Source organism: Choloepus didactylus, chromosome 1 (genome assembly GCF_015220235.1).
Source record: "Choloepus didactylus isolate mChoDid1 chromosome 1, mChoDid1.pri, whole genome shotgun sequence".
Taxonomy (NCBI): Eukaryota; Metazoa; Chordata; class Mammalia; order Pilosa; family Megalonychidae; genus Choloepus; species Choloepus didactylus.
Genome location: NC_051307.1, coordinates 7,871,350 through 7,893,832, shown reverse-complemented (window position 1 = coordinate 7,893,832; position 22,483 = coordinate 7,871,350). Strand labels below are relative to the sequence as shown.

At 41.0% G+C, this 22,483-nt stretch overlaps 2 protein-coding genes across 2 annotated transcripts in view; both read left to right on the top strand.

Annotated features, from left to right (window-relative positions):
• The window catches only part of SH3BGR (SH3 domain binding glutamate rich protein), a 108,019-nt gene that overhangs the window by 72,510 nt on the left and 13,026 nt on the right, over positions 1-22,483 (top strand). The window contains exon 4 of the mRNA XM_037831526.1: positions 2,385-2,465. Within this exon, the coding sequence (XP_037687454.1) occupies positions 2,385-2,465 (81 nt within the window). The remainder of the gene's footprint in view (positions 1-2,384; positions 2,466-22,483) is intronic.
• On the top strand, positions 7,670-8,594 carry LOC119530576 (39S ribosomal protein L47, mitochondrial-like). Its single transcript, XM_037831512.1, has one exon. The coding sequence runs from the start codon at positions 7,670-7,672 to the stop codon at positions 8,426-8,428; it is 759 nt and encodes a 252-aa protein (XP_037687440.1). The 3' UTR covers positions 8,429-8,594.

The window sequence follows — 22,483 nt, the reverse complement described above, 5'->3', positions numbered from 1 at the left end:
ACATTATAGACTGGAAACCAACATATGTAACATATGTGACAAAGGGATAATATTTCTACTATATAACGAATCTCTAGAATTTGATAATCAAAGACAAGCAACCCATTTAAAAATGGGTAAATAATGGGAGAGCAGTTATCGAAACAGGAAATATAAATGGCAAAAAATCATGAAAAATATGTTCTTCCTTTCAAGTAATTAGGAAAATATAAATGAAAAACAAAAATAAAATTCCATTTTCCACCTAACAGATTGGCAAAGGTTAAAGAAAGCAAGTGTCTTCCTTGATTGTGAAGGGACATTCACTTACTACTGCGGGAGCAGGAATTGCTAGAGAAACTTTTTGGAAATGTACTCAATAGTATCTGTTAAAAAAAAAAAACCATCATTTTATTAGGTTTAGTGTTCAGTTTAGTGTTCTTTGTAGAGGCAAAAACATGATTTTGTAGAAACAAAACCGTTCTGAACATCTATCAAAATTACCATATTTTCATAAAATGAAATATTAAGCAGATGGTAAAAAGGATGTGTTTGAACCATGTGAATTAACCAGGACAAATGACTAAGCTATGTTAAGAAAAAAATCAGGTTGTGTGTAGTGTGATCCCATTTCTGTTTATAAAAAATGTAAAAACAAAACAAAAATAACAATTAACCCCTCTTCCCCCATAGCCTCTCTCTACATATTAGCATAGAGTTTAGGTACATATCCAATTTTTAATATTTTTTATGCAATTTTATTGACATGTATTCACATACCATACAATTATTCAAAGTGTACAATCAGTTCACAATATCATCATATAGTTGTGCATTCATTACCACAATCAAATTTTTTAATATTTTCATTACTCAAAAAAATAAATAAAAATAAAAGTAAAAAAGAACACCCAAAACATCACATACCTCTCAACCCCTCTATTATTCATTTACTTTTTGTCCCCATTTTTCTACTCATCTGTCCATACACTGAATAAATGGAGTGTGAGCCCCAAGGTTTTCACAATCACACAGTCACATCATATAAGCTACATAGTTGTACAATCATCTTCAAGAATCAAAGCTCCCGGGTTGCAATTCAACTCAAATTTTTAATATTGATTAGCCCAAAAGGATGGGTCTGCAGAGTGTGTGTATGGCTTAATTTGTTGCCACAAGCTTGAAGATCCTTTATAATAAAAATAATCTAATGTTGTAAAGGGCTGGAGCCACTGGATAATTTTAAAGAAGCATAAAGTGAGGCATGTGGCCCCAGCTCTGCTCTAAGTTTGCTGGGTGACATTTTCTGTCAGTATTTTTTTTTTTTTTCTTCATCTCTAAAGGGTAAGTGATAATTATTGCCTTACTTACTTAGCCTGAAGTGCTGTTGTAAAGATAAAATGAGGGATAAAGACACAGGTAATGTGAACAGTTAAGCTTTGAAATGTAAACTTAGTTATCCTCAAGAACATTCTCAAACATTCTCAATTTGCACGGTAAAGGTGACGAAATCGCTGGAGGAAGGATCTTCCCTTCCCAGTGGAGACGTCCTCCACCATGGTCTCCCAGACCAGTTCCCGGGGAACATCTGCTTGGCCCTTGTCTTTCTCTATCTGGCTGTATTGGTTTCCTGGGGCTACCATAACAGATCACCAGAAACTGGGGGACTTAAAACAACAGAAATTTATTCTCTCTCAGCTCCAGAGGCTGGAAGTCCAAAATCAAGGCGTCAGCCAGCGTGGGCGCCTTCTGGAGGCTCTAGGGGAGAATCCGCTCCACCCGTCTCTCCCTGCTTTGGGGCTGCCACTGCCTTCAGTGCTCCTCCGGTCTCTACCTCCATCTCCACGGGGTCTGCCCCTCTGTTTGCCTCTGTGTTTTCTCCTTTTCTCTCTTTTAAGGAAGCTCATCAGTGGATGTAGGGCCCACCCTAATCCAGAATGATCTCAGCTGGAGCTCTGTACCTTAATAACTCCTGTAAGCCCCTTATTCCGGATAGGATCCCATGCCGAGGTTCTCACTGGGCGAATCTACTGGGAACCATGGTTCAACCCACTACTCTGTATATCTATTTTTTAATACCTAAAATGATCAAGCCTTCCACCACACAAGCGGTAAACTGACTAGATATAGAATCCTTTGGCTTTCTCTTCATAAGCTTTAAATGGGAAAATTCAAACTCCTTGCATGTTAGTCATAGCTATTGATGTTCACTAATAGATCCAATCAGCAATTTCTGGATTCAGTGATCTTATATTCTAGGAGTTAATTGATCCAATAAATATGAGATCTATGTTTGCTTCATTTCTATACTATGTATCTAAATGAGAAAATCTGAGCATGTGTGGTCTGGTTTACCCTTGGTAGCTCATTACAGTTGGTGACACTGTGATGTCTTTTGTGACCAGGAAACAGAGAAGACTGAAGAAAGTGGAGAAAATGAGGATGTTGAAGATGCGGGCAACCTCCCTGAATCCCAAGAGAAGAGTGTGAGTGTTTGCTTGCTTCACTATCATTTCATATGATTCAGTTCTTTCTGTTAAACAAACTCTTATTGAGCTTCTCTTAGGTGCCAGTAATTATGCTAGATTCTAGTACAATTGCTCACACAACAGTGAGCAAGACAGTAAAGAGCTGAGAGTTTAGCCAGGGAGATATACCTGGAAGCAGGTAATTTTCATTTAATGTGTTTACTGCTGTGGTAAGAGGGTGTAGAGGGCTAAAAGGAAGGCAGAAGAAGGACTCTGAACCCAGGCTCAGAGGAAACAGGCTAGACAAGATGCAAAGTTAGGGAACAGTCTGCAAGCCCACCCTCACTCTGACACCAGTTGCAAGTTCAGGGATCCCCACTACCACCCTTCACTAGAAGGGCTCCAAGAATGCGCTGAAAGCTGTCATCGTCACGGTGATGGTCATTGTCACGGTGATGGTCATCGTCACGGTGATGGTTTATTGCTATGAAAGGACACAGGTTAACATGTGCATGGGGCACAGTTTAGGGGGGTTCCAAACACGGAGCTTCCAGTTGTCTTCTCGCAGTGGAATAAGGACAGTGTTCACTCCTCTCGGTAACCCTGTGTGACGGTAGGCGTGGACTATTGCCAACAAGGGAAGCTCACCCAAGCCTCGGTGTCCAGAGATTTTTATTGGGGATGGATCGACGCATCGCTGGCTGACGTCAGTTTCCAGCCCCTCTGGAGTGGATTCTGCATGAACCAAAGCCCCCACCATAATCCACACCCTTACGCTTTCTGGTGGAGCCGAAGCCCTCAGGCAAGCAGAGAGACTGTTATCAGGCAGGACATACCAGGGGCTTAAAAATTACCTCCCAGGAGCCAGGGGCAAAGGCCAGACCTCCCTTTGGCCAAGATTAAATTCTTTACTACACGGAAGGTTTTGATAATTTGTCATTGTTTAGGTTTGGTTCAGTTTACTTTATGTTCTTTATAAAAGATTGATTTACCAGACCTTATTCCTTGGTCATGAGTAATGACAGGTTCTGTATATACCCTCACCCTAGAGCATTGTCTATTGGGGAGACAGAGCTAAGGGGATGGGGTGTATTTGTGGGAAGTCAACAGGAACTTGAAATTAAAATGGAAGCCTTGGAGAAGGAAACCAAAATGCAATGCAGGTCCAACCAGGAGAGCGGCAGATCAAAGTGAATTCAAGGTGTATGATCTAATTCTAAGGGGGTTCCACTTTAGGGGCAACAGGTTAAGGGGTGAGGGACTGTGGGGAGACTGTGGCTTCAGAAGCACTATGCTGGGATTATGGTGGACTCAAATGGGTCCATTATCCAAGGAATCCTGAAAACGTGGCTGGAAAGCCAGGCAAGGGGGGACTCTGGCTGTAGAGGGAGCCTGGCTAGCGGACAGGGCCAGGAGCTGCACCTGGTCTCCACTCCTGCCTTCCTGCCTTCCTGCCCTGGCATGGTGCTGAGCCTCCCCATAGAATAAATTTGGGTCCATTATAGCAAAGACTGTTGGTTTGCTTTTTATATATTTATTGATTCCAGGGGAGGTGTGGACCCTTGTTCCTGGCAGTTACGATGTGGCTGGGAATGGGGCCGAGACTGAAAGCTCCTCGTGGAAACTTGGGGAAGGAGGGATTCTATTAGTACTTTTATCTTAAGGAATTTAATTGTGGAAGGAACCAGGGCAGTAAATTCCCTCATAGTTGACGATGGCTATTTCAAAATGTTGATAATGCAAAACTGAGTGAAGGTTTTTTTTTTTAAAGAAAGATAGACTCATCAAGCTTGACCTAGAAGTTAGATGAGGTTTCATGGCAGCCTGTGTAATTCAGAAATAATAATTTTTAAATGAGGTGTAGTGGCAGTGTTATTATTTTGCTGTTTTAAAGTCTGTGTTTTTCTAATTTGAATTTTGCATGAAACACCTAAGGTACTCTCATAGTACTTTGGATTAATTTAGTATTTTGAAATTTAGTTAGCTTCTTTTAAGATGCAAAGAAAAAAACATTACACTCCCAGTCCCTCTCTCCCAGGAGACTGAAAGGAAGCCAGTGCCTTTGTAGCCAGATCTTGCAACAAGAGCAGGGTCTGTTTCAGCTTCTCAGCCACTGGGATGGACTGTTTCAATGAAGTGATGGGTCATCCAACTCGGGGGTTCTCTTTGTTATTGCATTTTTTAAAATGGTAAGCCCTTTACAAAGTAAATTATAGTCTTGTGTATCCTGATAGGTATTTAAAAAATTCACATTTGTTAGTTTTGCATGGGCTAGAATGAAGAAATAACTGTGAGTAAAAGGTATTTTTATTTTGATTTTAGATGAGTATGCTATTAAAATTGCATTATCAAATTCATTTTCCAAGTCTTTCACAGTATTATTCTATATAAAGAGAGTTTCTGACTTTTCCTGTTTAAGTGACACATGCTGTTTGGATTACCTTGATTACATTAAATAAGGAAAGGACGTGATTTGTCAGCAAGCAGATTAAAAATGACATAATACCACAACTAGCTTGGGGATTGAATGTATACAAAAATAGACTGAAATTTGAAATTTAAAAAGTAGACAAGAGGGAGGACTGTGGGAAGTCCATCAAAACAACTATTGAGCTGGCAGGAGCTGCCTGAACCAAGACACCTCGTCTAGGGCAGCAGTGTGCAGCATCCGGGAAGGAGTGGAGGACGAGGCTAGTAAGTTAGGATGAAGACCAGTGAGATCCACCCTCCCTGCAGAGGCTGCCGTCTCCCTGCCCCCAGCGAGGTGACCGTCAACAGTGGGGCCTGGGGCCGGCTCCTGGCTCAGCTTGCTGGTGCCAGGTTGGGACAAAAGAACCAGTCCTCCAAACTCAGGGGAATGTGTGGTCTGATCCCGGATCTCTCACTTCATCAGCTACTGCAGATCCCTGGGGGCTCACTCTGAGGGCAGCCATTGTGCTGATACCCCTGGGACAAAGGGGTCAGAGGAATCTTAAAGACAGTAACCTTCCCCAAAACAGTTAAAGGGCTGCATTAATGAGGCAAGTGCTGAGTTAAAACGCAGCTTCAAAAGCCATAGAAGCAGCTCCTGTGCCTTTGCTGGCCTCACTTCCACCCTGTCCACAACACAGGGTGGAGCCAACTTGCACTCCACTGTGGGTCCCTGGCCCTGTTCCAGAGGGAGCAGAGTGGCCCCTGTGTGCTTGCTGGGGTGCATGTATGTCAGTGCCAATCTATCGGGGGAAGCCCAAGAGACTGAGCCAGGAACCTGTCTCTGGCTCACCCTCCAGAGTTTGTCCTGAGGGCAGAGAAGGTACTTGCAGATAGCTGGGACAGTGTGAGAAACAATTAGGTCCAAATAGGCTGGGGCAAAGGACTACCTGCATTAAGTAGTCCTGGTCCAAAGGGAGGAGAAGGGCATTCACTCAAACTCCTGTGCACTGTAAATGGGGATTTCCCAGTGAGCACAGGCCCAGGAGAATTAGCAGCCTCCCTGCTCAGGCTCCACTCAGGTTCAGATAAGACCATCGAGGACTCAGCCCTTCCCATTTTCTTGATGGGAGGGCTAAGCTGTGAAGGAGACCACCAGCCAAAGCAGAGCCAATTTGCAAAGAGAGTGAAAGGGGCTGTTTACCTTGGTTTATTTGTTTTGATTAGCTCCCAGCATTTGAGAAAACCACGAACTGGATACAAACTTAAGGAACAGCCAGGGACTAAATCCCATAGTTAACACTTTAAAACACTAGAATGTACAGCATGCAACAAAAGATTACAAGGCAAAGAAACAGGAAATGATGGTCCATCCAAAGGAACAAGATAAAAATCCAGAGTCCATTAACAAAGAGGATCAGACTGTGGATTTACTGGACAGAGACTTAAAATAATGATCCTCAAAATGCTCAAGGAGATAAAGGAAAACATGGAGAAAGAACTGTAGTATATGAGGAAAACAACAAATGAACAATATGGGAATCTCTCCAGAGAAATACTGGAGTTGAAGAGCACAATAACTGAAATGAAAAGTTCCTTGGTTGAAACAGCAAATTGGAGGTGTCAGAAGAGAGAATCAGTGAATCTGAAGATGAGACAACTGAAATGATTCAGACTGAGGAGCAGAGAAATAAAAGAATAAAAAGAATGAACAGCGCTTAAGAGACCTGTGTGGCACCGTCAAGCATACTAATAGATTGTGGAAGTCTTAGAAGGAGAAGAAAGGAAGAAAGGAGCAGAAGCAGTAGTCAAGGAAATAACGGTGGAAAACCTCCCAAATTTAACAAAAGACGTGAATATGCACATTCAAGAAGCAGTACAAAGCCCAAACAGGGTACATTCAAAGAAAACCATGCTCAGAAACACAGTTATCAAATCATCCAATGCAAAGGACAAGGAGAGAGTTCTGAAAGCTGCAAGAGAAAAGCAACAAGTTATTCACAAGGGAATCTCAATTAGTTTAAGTGCTGATTTCTCATCATACACTATGGAGGTAAGGAGGCAATGATATGAAATATTTAAAGTGCTGAAAGAAAACAATTGTCAACAAAGGATTTTATATCTGTCAAGACTTTCTTTCAAGAATGAGAAGAGATTAAGACATTCCCAGACAAACAAAAGCTGAGGGAATTTTTCATCACTAGACCTGCCCTACAAGCATTACTAAAGGAAGTTCTTCAGACTGAAAGGAAAGGACACTAGTCAGTGGATCAAAGCAGTATAAAGAAATAAAGACCTCCAGTAAAGGTAACCATATGGGTAATTACACATGCCAGTACTATTGTATTGTTTGTTATGTAACTCTACTTATTGCTTCCTACAGGTGCCAAAATGCACATGCATAAAAAGTATGATAAATTGATGGTTTTGGACATACAATGTACAAAGATATAATTCATAACAAGTACAAAAAAACAGGTGGGGGACATAGGGGTATAGGAACAGTATATGTATATGTTACTGAAGATAAGCTGGTATCAAAGCAAATATGATTGATATAGATTTAAGATGTTAAATATTTACTCTTGGTAACCACAAAGAAAATACATGAAAATACATTCAAAAAGAAAGAAAAAGGGTTTCAAAACGGTATAATACAAAAAGCCAAATAAACATGGGAAATGGGCATTAATGGAAGAATTGAGGGTCAAAAAAGGTATAAGACTTACAAACACAAAATAACAAAATGGCAAAAGAAAGTCCAGCATTATCATAGTTACTTTAAATATAATTGGATTAGATTATGCGAAAAAATGGCGGTGCCTCGTTTGGCTGTAGTTTGCCGAGTGGTCTCAGAAACCCTGAAGGCTTCCAGAGCGTTATTAACTTCTCAGACCCCTGTTAGTCCAGGTTTCAGGTTTGTTCTTAGTTTGTTGCCTAAGGATACACCAAGTGCCACATCTTTTCACCAGTGTAGATTACTTCATACCACGTTGTCAAGGAAAGGACTAGAAGAATTTTTTGATGACCCAAAGAATTGGGGGGAAGAAAAAGTGAAATCTGGTGCTTCTTGGACCTGTCAGCAATTAAGGAACAAAAGTAATGAAGATTTACATAAACTCTGGTATGTCCTGTTGAAAGAAAGAAACATGCTCCTAACTCTGGAGCAGGAGGCCAAGAGGCAGAGATGGCCAATGCCGAGTCCAGAGCGGTTAGAAAAGGTGATAGATTCCATGGATGCATTAGATAAGGTTGTCCAGGAAAGAGAAGATGCCCTAAGGCTTCTTCAGACTGGTCAAGAAAAAGCCAGACCTGGTGCTTGGAGAAGAGATATCTTTGGAAGAATCATCTGGCACAAATTCAAGCAATGGCCTATACCTTGGCACCTAAATAAAAGATACAATAGGAAACGATTCTTTGCAATGCCTTATGTAGACCATTTTGTCAGATTGAGACTTGAGAAACAAGCCCGCATCGAAGCAAGAAAGAAAAATTTAAAGAAAAAGAAAGAAAAATTTCTTCAGGAAAAATTTCCACATCTTTCTGAAGTCCAGAAGTCAAGTCTTGTCTAATATCTGAACTCTTTTCTTACCATTTTTTTCTTCAATAAGTCTGTATTTGAAAGTAAATACGTTATGTGGTTTATTAAAGAAATTGGATTATCAGTCAAATAACTATTATAAATTATTGTAAATGTGAATATAGCATAATTCTGGAACTGATCATTAATTTTAAAAAATCAAGTATAACATTCAGATTAAATTCCTATTTTATAAAAAAAAAAAAAAAAAAAAAAAAAATATATAATTGGATTAAACTCCCCATTCAAAAGGCAGAGATTGGCAAAGTGGTTAAAAAAGCATGACCCAACTATGAGATGTTTACAAGAGACTCACCTTAAATTCAAAGGCGTATGTAGCTTCAAAGTAAAAAGAGGGAAAAAAATATACCATACAAGTAGTAACCAAAAGGGATCTGGGGTAGCTATACTAATATCAGATAAAATAGACTTTAAGTAAAAAATTGTTATGAGGGACAAAGAGGGTCACTATATACTGATAAAGGGGTTGTGCCAGTTTGAATGTATTATGTCCCCCAAACACCATTATCTTTGATATAATCTTGTGTGGGCAGACCTATTAGTGTTAATTAGACTGTAATTCTTTTGAGTGTTTCCATGGAGATGTGCCCACCCAACTGTGGGTGGTGACTCTGTTTGAATAAGTTCCATGGAGGTGTTGGCCCACCCATTCAGGGTGGGTCTGAATTAAGTTACTGGGGCACTATATAAGATCAGACAGAAGGAGCAAGCTGCTACAGTCAAGAGGGACACTTTGAAGAAAGCATAGGAACTGCAGATGAGAGACATTTTGAAGAAGGCCATTGGAAGCAGACTCTTGCTCCAGAGAAGATAAGAGAGGACAAATATCCCAAATGCAACTAAGTGACTTTTTTGAGGAACTGCAGCCTAGAGAGGAATGTCCTGGGAGAAAGCCATTTTGAAACCAGAACTCTGGAGAAGATGCCAGCCACGTGCCTTCCCAGCTAACAGAGGTTTTCTGGACACCGTTGGTCATCCTCCAGTGAAGTACCCAATTGCTGATGTGTTACCTTGGAAACTTTATGGCCTTAAGACTGTAACTGTGTAACCAACTAAACCCCCTTTTATAAAAGCCAATCCATCTCTGGTGTTTTGCGTTCTGGCAGCATTAGCAAACTGGAACAGGGGTCAATTCAATTAGAAGACATGACAATTGTAAATATATATGTACCTAACAGCAGAGCCCAAAATATATGAAACAAATATTGACAGATTTGAAGGGAGAAATAGACAGTCCTATATTAGTAGTAGATTTCAATGCACCACTTTTAATAATGGATAGAATATCTAGAAAGAAGATGAATAAGGAAATAGAAGACTTGAATGATACTCTAAACCAAGTAGGCCTAACAGACAAATGCAGAGCACTTCACTCAGCAGCAGCAGATTTCATATTCTTCTATAGTGCACATGGATCCTTCTCCAGAATAGATCATCTGTTAGGTCACACAAAAAAGAGTCTCAATAAATTTAAAAATCCTGAAAAATCACAATAAAGCTACTAGAACTAATAAATTCAGCAAAGTCATGGAATACAAGATTAACACTAAAAAATGAATAATGTTTTTATATAATAGAAATGAACAATTTGAAGAAGAAATCAAGAAAAAAATTCCATTTATGATAGCAACGAAAAGGATGAAATACCTAGGAATAAATCTAACCAAAGATGTAAACACTTGTACATGGAAAACTACAAGACATTGCTTAAAAAAATCAAAGAAGACCTAAATAAATGGAAAGGCATTCCATGCTCATGGATCAGAAGACTAACTATTGTTAAGATGGCAGTTCTACCCAAATCAATTTACAGAGTCAATGCAATGCCAATTAAAATTCCAACAGCCTTCTTTGCAGATATGGAAAAGCCAATCATCAAATTGATTTGAAAGAGTATGGGTTCCTGAAAAGCCAAAGCCATCTTGGAAGAGATGAAGCTGGAGGACTGACACTTCCCAATTTTAAAACTTATTACAAAGTCACAGTAATCAAAATAGCTTGGTACTGGCACAAGGACAGACATATAGACCCATGGAATGGAATTGAGAGTTCAGAAATCAACACTCACATTTACGGTCAGCTGATTTTTGACAAGTGTGCCAACACCACCCGAGTGGGAAAGCATAATCTCTTCAACAAATGGTGCTGGGAAAACTGGATGTACATGTGCAAAAGGAAGAAAGTGGACCCCTGTCTTACACTATATACAAAAATCAACTCCAAATTTATCATAGACCTAAATATAAGAAGCATAACCATAAAACTCCTAGAGGAAAATTTAGGGAAGCATATTCAGGACCTTGGGTTAGGCAATGGTTTCTTAGCTACTATTAAGTAAACAGAAAATGACAAGTGCTGGGTTGGACATTTTTCTAGTTTGCTAATGCTTCTGGAATGCAAAACACCAGAAATGGATTGGCTTTTATAAAAGGGGGTTTATTTGGTTACAAAGTTACAGTCTTAAGGCCATAAAGCATCCAGGGTAACAGAACAGCAATTGGGTACCTTCACTGGAGGATGGCCAATGGTGTCTGGAAAACCTCTGTTAGCTGGGAAGGCACATGACTGGCGTCTGCTCCAAAGTTCTGGTTTCAAAATGGCTTTCTCCCAAGGATGTTCCTCTCTAGGCTGCAGTTCCTCAAAAACGTCACTCTTAGCTGCACTTGGGGTATTTGTCCTCTCTTAGTTTCTCCAGAGCAAGAGTCTGCTTTCAATGGCTGTCTTCAAAATGTCTCTCATCTGCAGCTCTTGTGCTTTCTTCAAAGTGTCCCCCTTGGCTGTAGCTCCTCTTCAAAATGTCACTCACAGCTGCACTGAGTTCTCTCTGTCAGCCCACTGATCAAGGCCCACGCTGAATGGGTGGGGCCATGCCTCCATGGAAATATCTCATCAGAGTCATCACCCACAGCTGGGTGGGGCGCATCTCGAAAGAAACACTCAAAGAATTACACTCTAATCAACACTGATAACATCTGCCCACACAAGATTACATCAAAGATAATGGCGTTTGGGGGACACAATATATTCCAACTGGCACAGATGTGGAGAATCAGGAACACTCATTTTTGGTGATGGGAATGTAAATTGGTACAGCCACTGTGTTAGATAGTTTGGTGGTTCCTCAGTAAGTTAAGCATAGAATTACCATATGACCCTGCAATCCCACTTCTAGGTCTATACACAGATGATTTGAAAGCAGGGACTAGAACAGATATTTGCAAACCAGTGTTCATAGTGGCATTATTTACAACTTCCCAAAGATGGAAGCAACCCAAGTTTCCTTTATGCAATGAATGGATAAATGAAATGATGTGTATACTGACAAGGGAATATTATATAGCCTTAAAAAGTAATGACACATGCAACAACATGAATGAATCTTGAGGACATCTTGTTGAGTGAAATAAGCCAGACACAAAAGGACAAATATTGTATGATGTCACTGATATGAAATAGTTACAATAAGCAAAGTTATTGATTCAGAATCTAGAATACAGGTTACCAGGGGACATCATGGGGGTAGGGAATGAGGAATTAATGCTTAAATTGTACAGAGTTTCTATTTGGATTTATTGTAAAGTTTTGGTAATGGATGGTGGTAATGCTAGCACAGCATTGTGAAGGTAATTAACAGTACTGAATTACATATGTGAATTTGGTTAAAAGTGGAAATTTTAAATTGCATATATGTTACTAGGGTTAAAAAAACCCTTAGGACTGTACAATGCAAACAACAAGCTGTGCTGTAAATGGTGGATTATATTTAATAGTACAATTGTAAAAATATTCTTTAATGAATTGTAGCAAATGGAGCACACTAAAGCAAGGACTTAATAATAGGGTGGTATATGATTTTTCTGTAAACCTACAACTTCTCTAATAACAAAAAAATTACCAAAAAGTAGACAGCAAACAACTGATGTTTAGAATGCTTTCATTTTGTGCTTGAAATAACTTGCTGTCTTGTTTTTACGGGTTTTGTTTTTATGGTCTTTTGTTTTTAAGTTTGAGATAAGAAGGATCATTTTCAGCCTGTTTTTGACCATCATATCTCTCCCCACACTACCTCTTTGGTTTAGTCAGGCTGATTTGTAATAAATGAAAGCCAATTAGATCATTAGTTTTAACCTTTTTAAGACTGATTTTTAAAAGTATTAGATACATCCTGGTAGGTTCTTCTAGAGATTACAACTTAGATAAATCCAAGGCTTAGGTAAATAAAAATTCAGGCTCTGTTGAAAATCTTCTTCAGGTAGATTTCGTGCAATTCTTATTTTTTGCTCCTCCTAGCCCATTGTGTTTACACAGCAGTGCCTCTGCGTTCCTTTTTTAACCAGCACTCCAGGATGGATATAAAGCACATGATATTAGTGGGCATAGATTTGGTTCCCGAGACTTGTGTGAGGATGGTCACCTGCCTTTGTTTCTCGAAGCATCATTATATTTGCTTTGTGCCCCACCTAACGGATGGTGGGAAATCCAGTCTCGATGGAGTGTTTTGGAGGCCTTCTCCTCCCTGGGGTCTCCTGGTAGTTTCCGAAGTCTTCAAGGTGCCTGGAAAGGGGTAGGGAGTCTGTTTCTTAGCCCGCAGTGGTGGGTTGTGACATGTGGCCTGTTGCAGCTGTTGAGTGCTGGCCCCTCACAGTGACCAGCCCTCCCACCACAGCTGGACACTGCCCAGGGCCATGTGCCCAGGTGTGAACTCTCCAGCAGTCCCTGGCCCCTCCTCCGTGGGCAGCCTCACTCTTGGAAAACCCACCTCCTTTCCACCATCCCCCCACTTTCTCAGGTGGCTTCAGTCTCCCCAACTCCAAGCCCCAACTTCAGAGACTTTTTTCAGGGACCATGTCACTTAGTCTCCTTTATCAGCCCAGAGTTTTCAAAACCAAGGCCTATAATTTCTTCCCTAGAGGCCGAACAGACAGGTAGCTACCTTCTTGGGGCTGTGGACAGGGAAAAGAACTGAATTTTTGTTGCTGACAGGGCAGCGCAGGAATGAGACACAGATACAAAGTTAAGAATTAAGGGAGCAGGGGTCCCACTGCATCTTGTGCTAAGTGGACGATAATGCCTCTGTGCTCCAGCTATTTATTTCAGAAGATGAGAGTATATGCTAATTGTCCTAAGGCACGGGAGAGCCCACCAGATACTTATGTTAACATCCTGTTGCATATCAGAAGGAGCAATCTAGGTTTAGGACAATGGTAAATATTGTCGTCATAGTCACAAGACACATATCTTTACAAGGCGTGCCTGCACGGTGTTCCATGCAGGCCTGCGGCTTAGCATTCCAAGCCACCACCCCAGATACAGCCCAGGCAACATGGAAGACTCAGTTTCCCACAAATTTTCTCCTACCCAGTATTGCATAGTTGGGGAAACAAAACACAAATTACTATGGGCCTCACAGTTTATTACAAAGAACAAAAGCATTTTTAAAATGTTTCAATTTGAAATAATTATACACTCATAAGAAGCTGCAAAATAGTGCAAAGAGTCTGGGTGCCGTTTACTCAGCTTCCCCCAATGATGACTCATACAGAGCCGTAGGACAGTGTCAAAACCAGGAAATCAACACTGGGGCATTTTTGCTAACTAGACTACAGACCTTATACAGTTTTCACCTGCGTTCATTGTGTTTTAAAATCAATTTTACAGATGCAGTGGAAAAAAAAAAAGTCATTCCCGCAGCTGGCTGTGTTAAACCAAGTGGTAAACCGATTAGCCAAGCCACTGTCTGGGCAGGGTCAGCTCCTCCCCGCTAGTGCCCTTGCTTTCTCAATCTGCACTGGGCAGCACTTGCACAATTCCATTTTAATAGGGAGGGATATTTGTCTGAGTAGGTTACATTGATTTTTTTTTTAAAAACTGAAACCATTATATCCTTCAATGAAATGGACTCTTCTGGAACACCTCCCTAAACTTCCGTGGTTCTGAAACACAAGATGCCAAGATGCATATTACTTGATAACAATGGGGGGCAGCATTTGGGAGGCCAGGAGAGGTGAACACTGAAAGACCATTCATTTGTGACAAGGAAGATCTTACCTGTAATTTCAGACTCCCTGGAAAGAGTGGATCTCATGGAGTGAAGGATGAGGGGTGGAGGAGGGGAGAGGATGTTTGGTGAATAGTTCCCTTAGGAATGAAGGAAGAAACCAAAAGGTAATCTCACTTCCGAGCATTCTCTAAGAAAGGAATGACAGGAATCATGAGAACTTTATATTAGCCTGGAAACTCGGCTATTTGTTCATGTTTGTGGTTGGTTCTTATCAAGGTAACATTATTCTACTGGCAAGGTAAAATTGCTGTAAAACCTTTTAAGACATGGGTGTCACTGACAACATGATTATGATCTGGAAATGACTGTTCTTGTCTTCTTCCAAAACAGTCTTGGGGAAAGTTGCTTTATCAAGGCGCAGATGTTGTTAGGGGTCCTTGAAGAGCTCACGGGTCTCCAGCTGGGTCCCTGTAGAGACTGAAGATTGGGATACCCCTCTGTCTCCATGGCTTCTGAGACCAGCTGCCTTCTGCAGGTCATGCTGGGCTGGCCCTCGGCCTCCTCCCACAGCAGCCACCCGTCCTAACTCCCACCCTGCCTGACTCTGACCACTCCTGGCACATGTCCTCAGTTCTGGCCAAGGGCCATCTCAGCAGCCTGCCTCCTGGCCAAGTTCCCAGTGAAAATAGCTGCTGTTGAAGGTTCTAAGGCTGCCCCCTTCTGAGGCTCCCCCAAGGTAAAAATTTTTTAAGTTGTTTGCTTTGTCAAGTTAATGGCTAATACTCTATCCTTTTTCAAGATCTTGGCTTAATTGATGCGATGACAATTATGTTAAAAAAGAGCTTTCCGTCAGTGTGATAGTTGGCCAAACATAGAAGTCAAACCAAGCATTGCATGTGGTTGGCTTTTAAGGTTCTGCCTAATTCTGGTATGTTATGATTCTGTCAGATAAGGATGTAGGTTTAAGTTATTTATTTAATTAGTATATCCCACTTCATCCCAAGAAGGATTTGAAGCTGGAGCTGTTTACAATAATGCATCCCTTTAGCATTTTATCAGCAATTCGAGTGCTGCCTCATGCCTGGCAGAATTCTAGATCCTGGGACAGAGAGCAACGAAAAAGGCAAAGTCCCTGCTCCACTGAGCCCGCCTTCTGGAGGAGGTAGTGATGGTGACAGCCAGGGTTCTAATTCTCTGAGCTGACTTTCTCTAATGTATCTTTTAAGAAATTAATGTCAACTCATTTATTAATGAATAGTGCTAGGTCCCTCTGCAGTTGCTCCCAGCTGGCCTGTACAAGTTGAGACTAGCAGTTATTCCTGTAAGGCCCCCAATGCCCTCCAGGTTCGAGCTAAGGCTGAACCCATTTTTCATCATGTGTATTTTGTTTATTCATTTGTTTCAGCTGAGAACTTTTAATAAAACAATTGGATTTCAAAATATGTAAAAATCTTTGTAATTGGTAATTCTCCATTGCATATTGTGAATTTTAATCTGGTGACATTTTAGTTTCCCGATACCATGAAATGGGTTGGCGTAAACAATGGGAATTTATTAGCTTACAGTTTGAGGCCAAGAAAATTGTTCAAATCGAGGCATCGGCAAGTCAATGCTTTCTTCCCGAAGACCAGCTGCTGGCGATCCTTGTTTCTCTGTCACATGGGCCAGGCACATGGTGGCACCTCCTGGTCTCTCTGTTCTCTTCTGGGTTTCATTGATTTCAGCTTCTTGCTGCTGTGGTTTCTCTCTCCCTGTATTCATACTGTTTATAAAGGACTCCAGTTAGAGGATTAAGACTCGTCCTGATTGAAGTGGGCCACGTCGTAACTGAAGTAGCCTCATCGAAAGGTCCTACCTACAATGAGTTCACAACCACAGGAATGGATTAGATTTAAGAACATGTTTTTCTGGGCGTACATACAGCTTCAAACCACCATAGGTGCCATGTGGATGAGAAGAAAATTGATCTTCTCAGTGACCCAAGAGTTAATAGCAGACTTCGTGCATTTGTTTATCCAGGCTGTTAACACAGAATTATCGAGCTTCCACTGTGGTTCCAGACACTAGCTGTGTCTGGGGATCCAAATGAGTAAGACAGAGGTCATGGCTCCAAGCACACAGACTAGTCAGGAAGGCTGAAAGGTGAATGGTGATAATGGGAGCAAAGAAGAGGGGCCCCTAGCTCACACTTATGGGTTAGGAAAATCTTCCTTGAAAATGGCATTTTTATGTGGGGTTCTTGAAGGTGTGGTGGCTGTGAAAAAAATTTCGAGTGATTCAGTAAGACTGAAATGCAGATTGAGGAGGAGAGGGAGGTGGGAGGTGAGGATGGGGGTGAGCAGGGGCCAGAGTGTGACGGGTCGCCCATTCTGATGAGTATGGATTTGTCCTGAGAAGATGGAAGTTTTTAAACATGAGGGTAGCACCATACGGTTTGTTTTTTTCCTAGAACAATATCTCTGGCTACAGTGTGGAGAAGAATAGAGAAGAACAAGAATTGAGAGGATGCTAATCGCTTAGGGGCCCCTTTCAGTAACTGGGTGAGAGAAGGACATGACAGAGGAGGGGAAAGCTCTGCAGAATTAGGCAAGATTAAAGAGGCACCATCAACACGTTGCTGTGAAACCAACACCTGAATTTTCCTGGACATAATTTTAGCTCTAAAACTTGGTGTGTCACCAGCAGTGTTAAAGGTAAGGGTGAGTTTGGAGACTCCCAGTCTTGGGAAGACCTCTTGGGCTGACATATCCTTGGCTGGCTCTGTCTCACTCTCTCATTCTCTGTTTTCTATGCCAGCGGGTGTTGTTCTGGAACTGGCCAAGAGTGTGAGGCTGAGCCAGGGACTGCAGAATTATGGCAGATCTTTATGACTTGCCTTTTGTGACTTTGCTTTTTGTGTTTTATATATTTATACACAAACAAATTCATGTATATTTTGGCTGGGTGTACTTTATTGATGGTGCATGACAAGGTAGGGCTCTCTGCCCATCCCCTTCATCAGGGGGTCTGGAATGGAAGCTGTGGAGGGTGGGTGATTCTCAGCATTGGGGGGATCAAGTTGGGGTTAGGACACCCCAGCAGCTGATGGCTTCTCTCTTCCTCTCATGCTGTCGCTGGGGCTGGTGGTCCAGGAGCGCTTACTCCTAGGAGGCCATGTGGACCATAAGGTTCATAACCCTGTTGCTGTAGCCAAATTCATTGTCATACCAGGAAATGAGCTTGATGACGTGGTCATTGTGGACAATGCCAGCTCCAGCATCAAAAGTGGAACAGTGAGTGTCACTGTTAAAGTTGCAGGAAATAACCTGGTCTTCAGTGTAGCCCAGGATGCCTTTTAGGGGGCCCTCGACACCTGCTTCACCACCTTCTTGATGTCCTTGTATTTGGCCACTTTCTCCAGTTGGTAGGTCAGATCCACGGCAAACACAATGGGGATGGGGATGTAGAAGACCATGCCAGTGAGCCTTCCCATTTAGCTCCAGGATGACCTTGCCCACCACCGTGGCAGTGCCAGTAGATGCAGGGATGATGTTCTGGGCAGCCCCATGGCTGTCATGACACATTTTCCTGGAGGAGCCATCCACAGTCTTCTGGGTGATAGTGACGGCATGGGTGGTGGTCATGAGTCCCTGCACGATGCCAAAGTTGTCATGGATGACCTTGGCCAGGCAGTTGGTGGTGCAGGAAGCATTGCTGACAATTTTGAGGGTGTTGTCATACTCCTCATGGTTCATGCCCATCACAAACGTGGGGGCATTGTCTGAAGGGGCAGAGATGATGACCCTTCTGGTGCCACCCTTCAGGTGAGCCCCAGCCTTCTCCATGGTCCAGAAGACACCAGTGGACTCCACAAAGTATTCAGCACCAGTATCACCCCATTTGATGTTGATGGGATCTTGCTCCTGGAAGACAGTAATGGGATTCCCATTGATGACAAACTTCCAGTTCTCAGCCTTGATGGTGTCTGTGAACTTGCATGGGTGGAATCGTACTGGAACATGTAGACCATGTAATCAAGGTCAGTAAAGGGGTCATTGATGGCAACAACTTGTACTTTGCTAGAGTTTACAGCAGGCCTGGTGACCAGGCACCCAACAAGGCCAAATCCATTTATTCTCACTTTCACCATTGTGTGTCAGAGATGAGGCTGGCACTGTATGCAAAGGTATGGCTGTCTGTTGAGTGTGGAGGGGCAGACACTGTGTTATAATCTTGAGAGACAGCCTGGGAAGTAGGAAAAATATTGAATTAGGGGTCAGGGTACACTGGAGTGAGTCCCAATCATGTCGCTTATTTGGCCTGTGACTTTTTGCAAATGACTTAATTCTTTGTCTTCATTTGTCCAAAAAAGGGCTGGAACAAGATGACATATATAATTGCAAGACTGCTTTTATCTCCATCATCCCACAGGCTTACCGCCTGAGTTGTAAGATACTAGGAAATTTCAGGGGCTGCTCCTTAGAACTACTTTTCAGTACTTACTTAAAGCAGTTGTAGCACTCTGGCCCAGAGAGGTTTATCATAGGGCCATTTTGGGAAGGAATGGTACAAAGCTCTTATGTCCTTTTAGAGTTGAAAGAACATACATTTCTGGGAGGCGCACTTGGTTCATTACTTTAATCTGGGGACAAATGGAATTTCCAGTGGGTTGGCAGCTTGAAGAGTAGAGACCTGTTTGAGCCAGCTGTGACCCACCAACTCTTACCTTGCAAGTCTCTTTCTTTAACCAGAAATCAGTATTTAAATACTACATGGTTCAGAAATGTTGCCATTTTGTTCTGATAGCGGGAAAGCTTTTTTAAAATTAATTTTATTGTGGCAACATATCTATAAAATAAAAGTTTCCATTTTAAGCATTTTAGGTGTACAATTCAGCAGCTTTAATTACATTTATACTGTAGTACTACCATCACTGCCATCCATTTCCAAAGCTTTTTACAGGAAAAGTTTGATCTACTTTAATTAATAGAATCAAAAATAAAGTAAAAACATACTTATAAGGACATAAAGGCCCAAAGGACATATTTTGCTGAAAACTTTTAAGTGCCTGCACATACGATCTGAATTTTACTAGAAAGCTCTGTAAATCTTCAATGTGCTTCAAAATGGAGACAGCATTATTATACTATTAAGCAGTATTATTCATTGACTACATTTTCTCAGGAGTAAGAGTGATGGAAAATTGTCTTTAATCTCATAATATTCTAAGAGCTTGAAATATAATGCATGAAATAAGTGGGGGGGTCCTTCAATTGTCAAGTCTTTGCTATTAATATATTTGATGGATAAATTATTGCATCTTTTGTTTTGATGGACTTATTGTCGTTTGCCTAAATTTTAGATTCAGTTAAAACTTAGCGGAATTTATCTTATTTCCTTTAATTTCTGTTTATGGACTTAAGGAAAACAGGGAGAGACACAAATGAAGGAGTTAGAGTTGCATATTTAACTGAAGAGTTAGAGCTGCATATTTAACTGTTGTGCTTCATCAGCTTAATAAAGACATCTTGGTGAGAGAATTAGCAGCATTAGCCATCTTGTCCTTGATCTTCATGAAATAAGGGAGCGGATGAAATCACACACCCAGAAAATCCTCCTCTAATTTGCTGAGAAGAAAAAAAATAATAAATTGGAGATGAATTTCTCTAAAGGAGGTGGTTAAGGAAACATATCACAGGGAGGTGGATAGAGGAAACGAGCTTGCTCTCTCTTCCTCCACCCGTCTGACAGCACACAGGCCATATGGCTTGCCTGGTGTTCAGCGGCTGTATCTGGACCCCGTGAAGCTTTACATGCAGCTTATCATCAAGAGTGCGAAAGACACGTGGCATTAGGAGACGCTCTGGTTGCCGGGTTTTTGGTGGAGATCTCTCCAGCGAGAACATTATTATTAGCGATTTGAGGTTATGCGAGAACGGTGGTTCTCACCTGCTGGTGTGCATTGCAATCCCCTGTGCTGATTTTGAAAGTGCAGCTGTCTCGCTTCCTCACCCGGTGAGTAAGCACCCCAGGGTGGGCCCTGGCAGGCCCAGGTGTCTGGCAGAGCTGAGGCTGAGAATCTGTTCCAGGGAGCCAGGATTGAAGAGGACGAGAGATCACATAAAGACAAGAATCTCCAATGCCTTTATTTTGGTGTGGCGTCCCTTCTTGCCGTCTCTGCTACAGCCATACGAGAAAATACCCAACAGCAAGAAAAGAAAAAAAGATTATAAAATGGAGCATTAAAATTGGGACTGTAAAAAAAACATATGTATTCAATAGGATAGGGAATTGAAGGAAGAAATTGATCTTAAAATGAGTGATAGTGGAATAAGAAGAACTAAAATATAACAATAAAGTTTTTTCAAAGTTAAAAGATGAATTATTTAAAAAATTAAGGAAGCTTCATTTTTAAAATTAGAAGATTCAAGGACACAGATTTAAATGTAAAAATAAAAACACCGAAGGGAAACAGGATTAAACAACTATTAAGAATAAAATTTAAAGGAGCAAAATTTCTTCTTTAATATAATGTAAACTATTGTCTGGTTGGCTGAGAGGCTTATTTATAAGAGGCTAAGCTTATATAATGCTCATTCTCAGGTGAGTAGAAGTCGATTAAAGTGGTAAATTATTAAACGATTGAGGCCTTAAACATTTTTATAACTTGAAATATAGAAATGTATGTTTATTGCCAGTCTTTTTGATGTGGGATTAAAACATTTCCTTTAAATAAGGGTCCAATGATTAGAATTACCTGTTGTCTTTCTAACATAAATATACTCATTTGCCTATCTGGAAATTCCAGTTTTGGTTCCTTTAGAATAGCACAGAAATTTAATGACATTTGCAAAGCAATCTAGGTGCATTATCTATTGAATTTTAGGAGCCCTCCCCACCCCACAGCTTTTTTCGGCACCTAATTTGATGACAATTGTTAAAGTTGGCATAACTTTATTGAGTTTTTCCAATAGCATTCCACTAAGTTAAATAGGAAAAAAACAAAAAACAAACCAATGTTCATTTGGTTCACTTCATGCTCATATTTCATTGATTTCCATTTATTTTGATGTAATTCCAATAAGACTGTAACTTGCCTATGAGCCTGTGGGAACAAACATAACCGACTGTGGTAAGTCAAGACCTTGGAGGGTGGTGATGCTGACACTACTAGCTGTGAACGCACACCACACTCTGGAAATCAGTCAGACTGATTTAAGAGAAAGAATGTAGTCTAGGGCAGCAGTTCTCAAAGTGGGTTTCCCTGGACCAGTGGCATCAGCTTCACTTGGGAACCTCTAAAAAAGCACACTTTCAGGCCCACCCAGACCTACTGGATCAGAAACTCAGATGTGGGCCCAATTACTGTGTGTGTGTTTTTTTATATAAGTTTTTTTTTGTTAGAAGAATTGTAAAATTATAGAAAAATCTTGCAGAAAACATGGAATATATGGGTATACTTTCCCCTCCCTCTTATTGGTACCTTGCGTTAGTGTGGTCCCTTTGTTACAACTGATGGAAGAATATTATTATAATGGTTCTATTAACTGTAGTCCGTGGTTTACATTAGGGTTCTTGTGTTGTACAGCCCTATGCTGTTTTTCTTAAATGTTTATTGTAGCTACATATATACAACCTAAGATTTCCCCTTTTAACCACTTTCAGATATATAATTCAGTACTGTTAATTATGTTCACAGTGTTGTGCTTTATCAACACCATTCATTACTGAAAATTTTCCATCACCCCAATCAAAAGTTCTGTACCAATTAAGAATTAACTCCCCGTTTCTCTCCCTACCTGTCTCCTGGGAATCTGGATTCTAATTTCTGACTATATAACTTTGTTAATTCTAATTATTTCATATCAGTGACATCATACAATATTTGTTCTTTTGTGTCTGGCTTATTTCACTCAACGTGATGTCTTCATGATTCATCCATATTGTTGCATGTATCAGAACTTCATTCCTTTTACTGGGTGAATAACATTCCATTGTATGTATACACCACATTTTGTTTATCCATTATCAGTTGATGGTCATTGG

Bases quoted from the DNA above. Each gene is read 5' to 3' on its own strand.
- LOC119530576 (XM_037831512.1), top strand. From the start codon at position 7,670: ATGGCGGTGCCTCGTTTGGCTGTAGTTTGCCGAGTGGTCTCAGAAACC.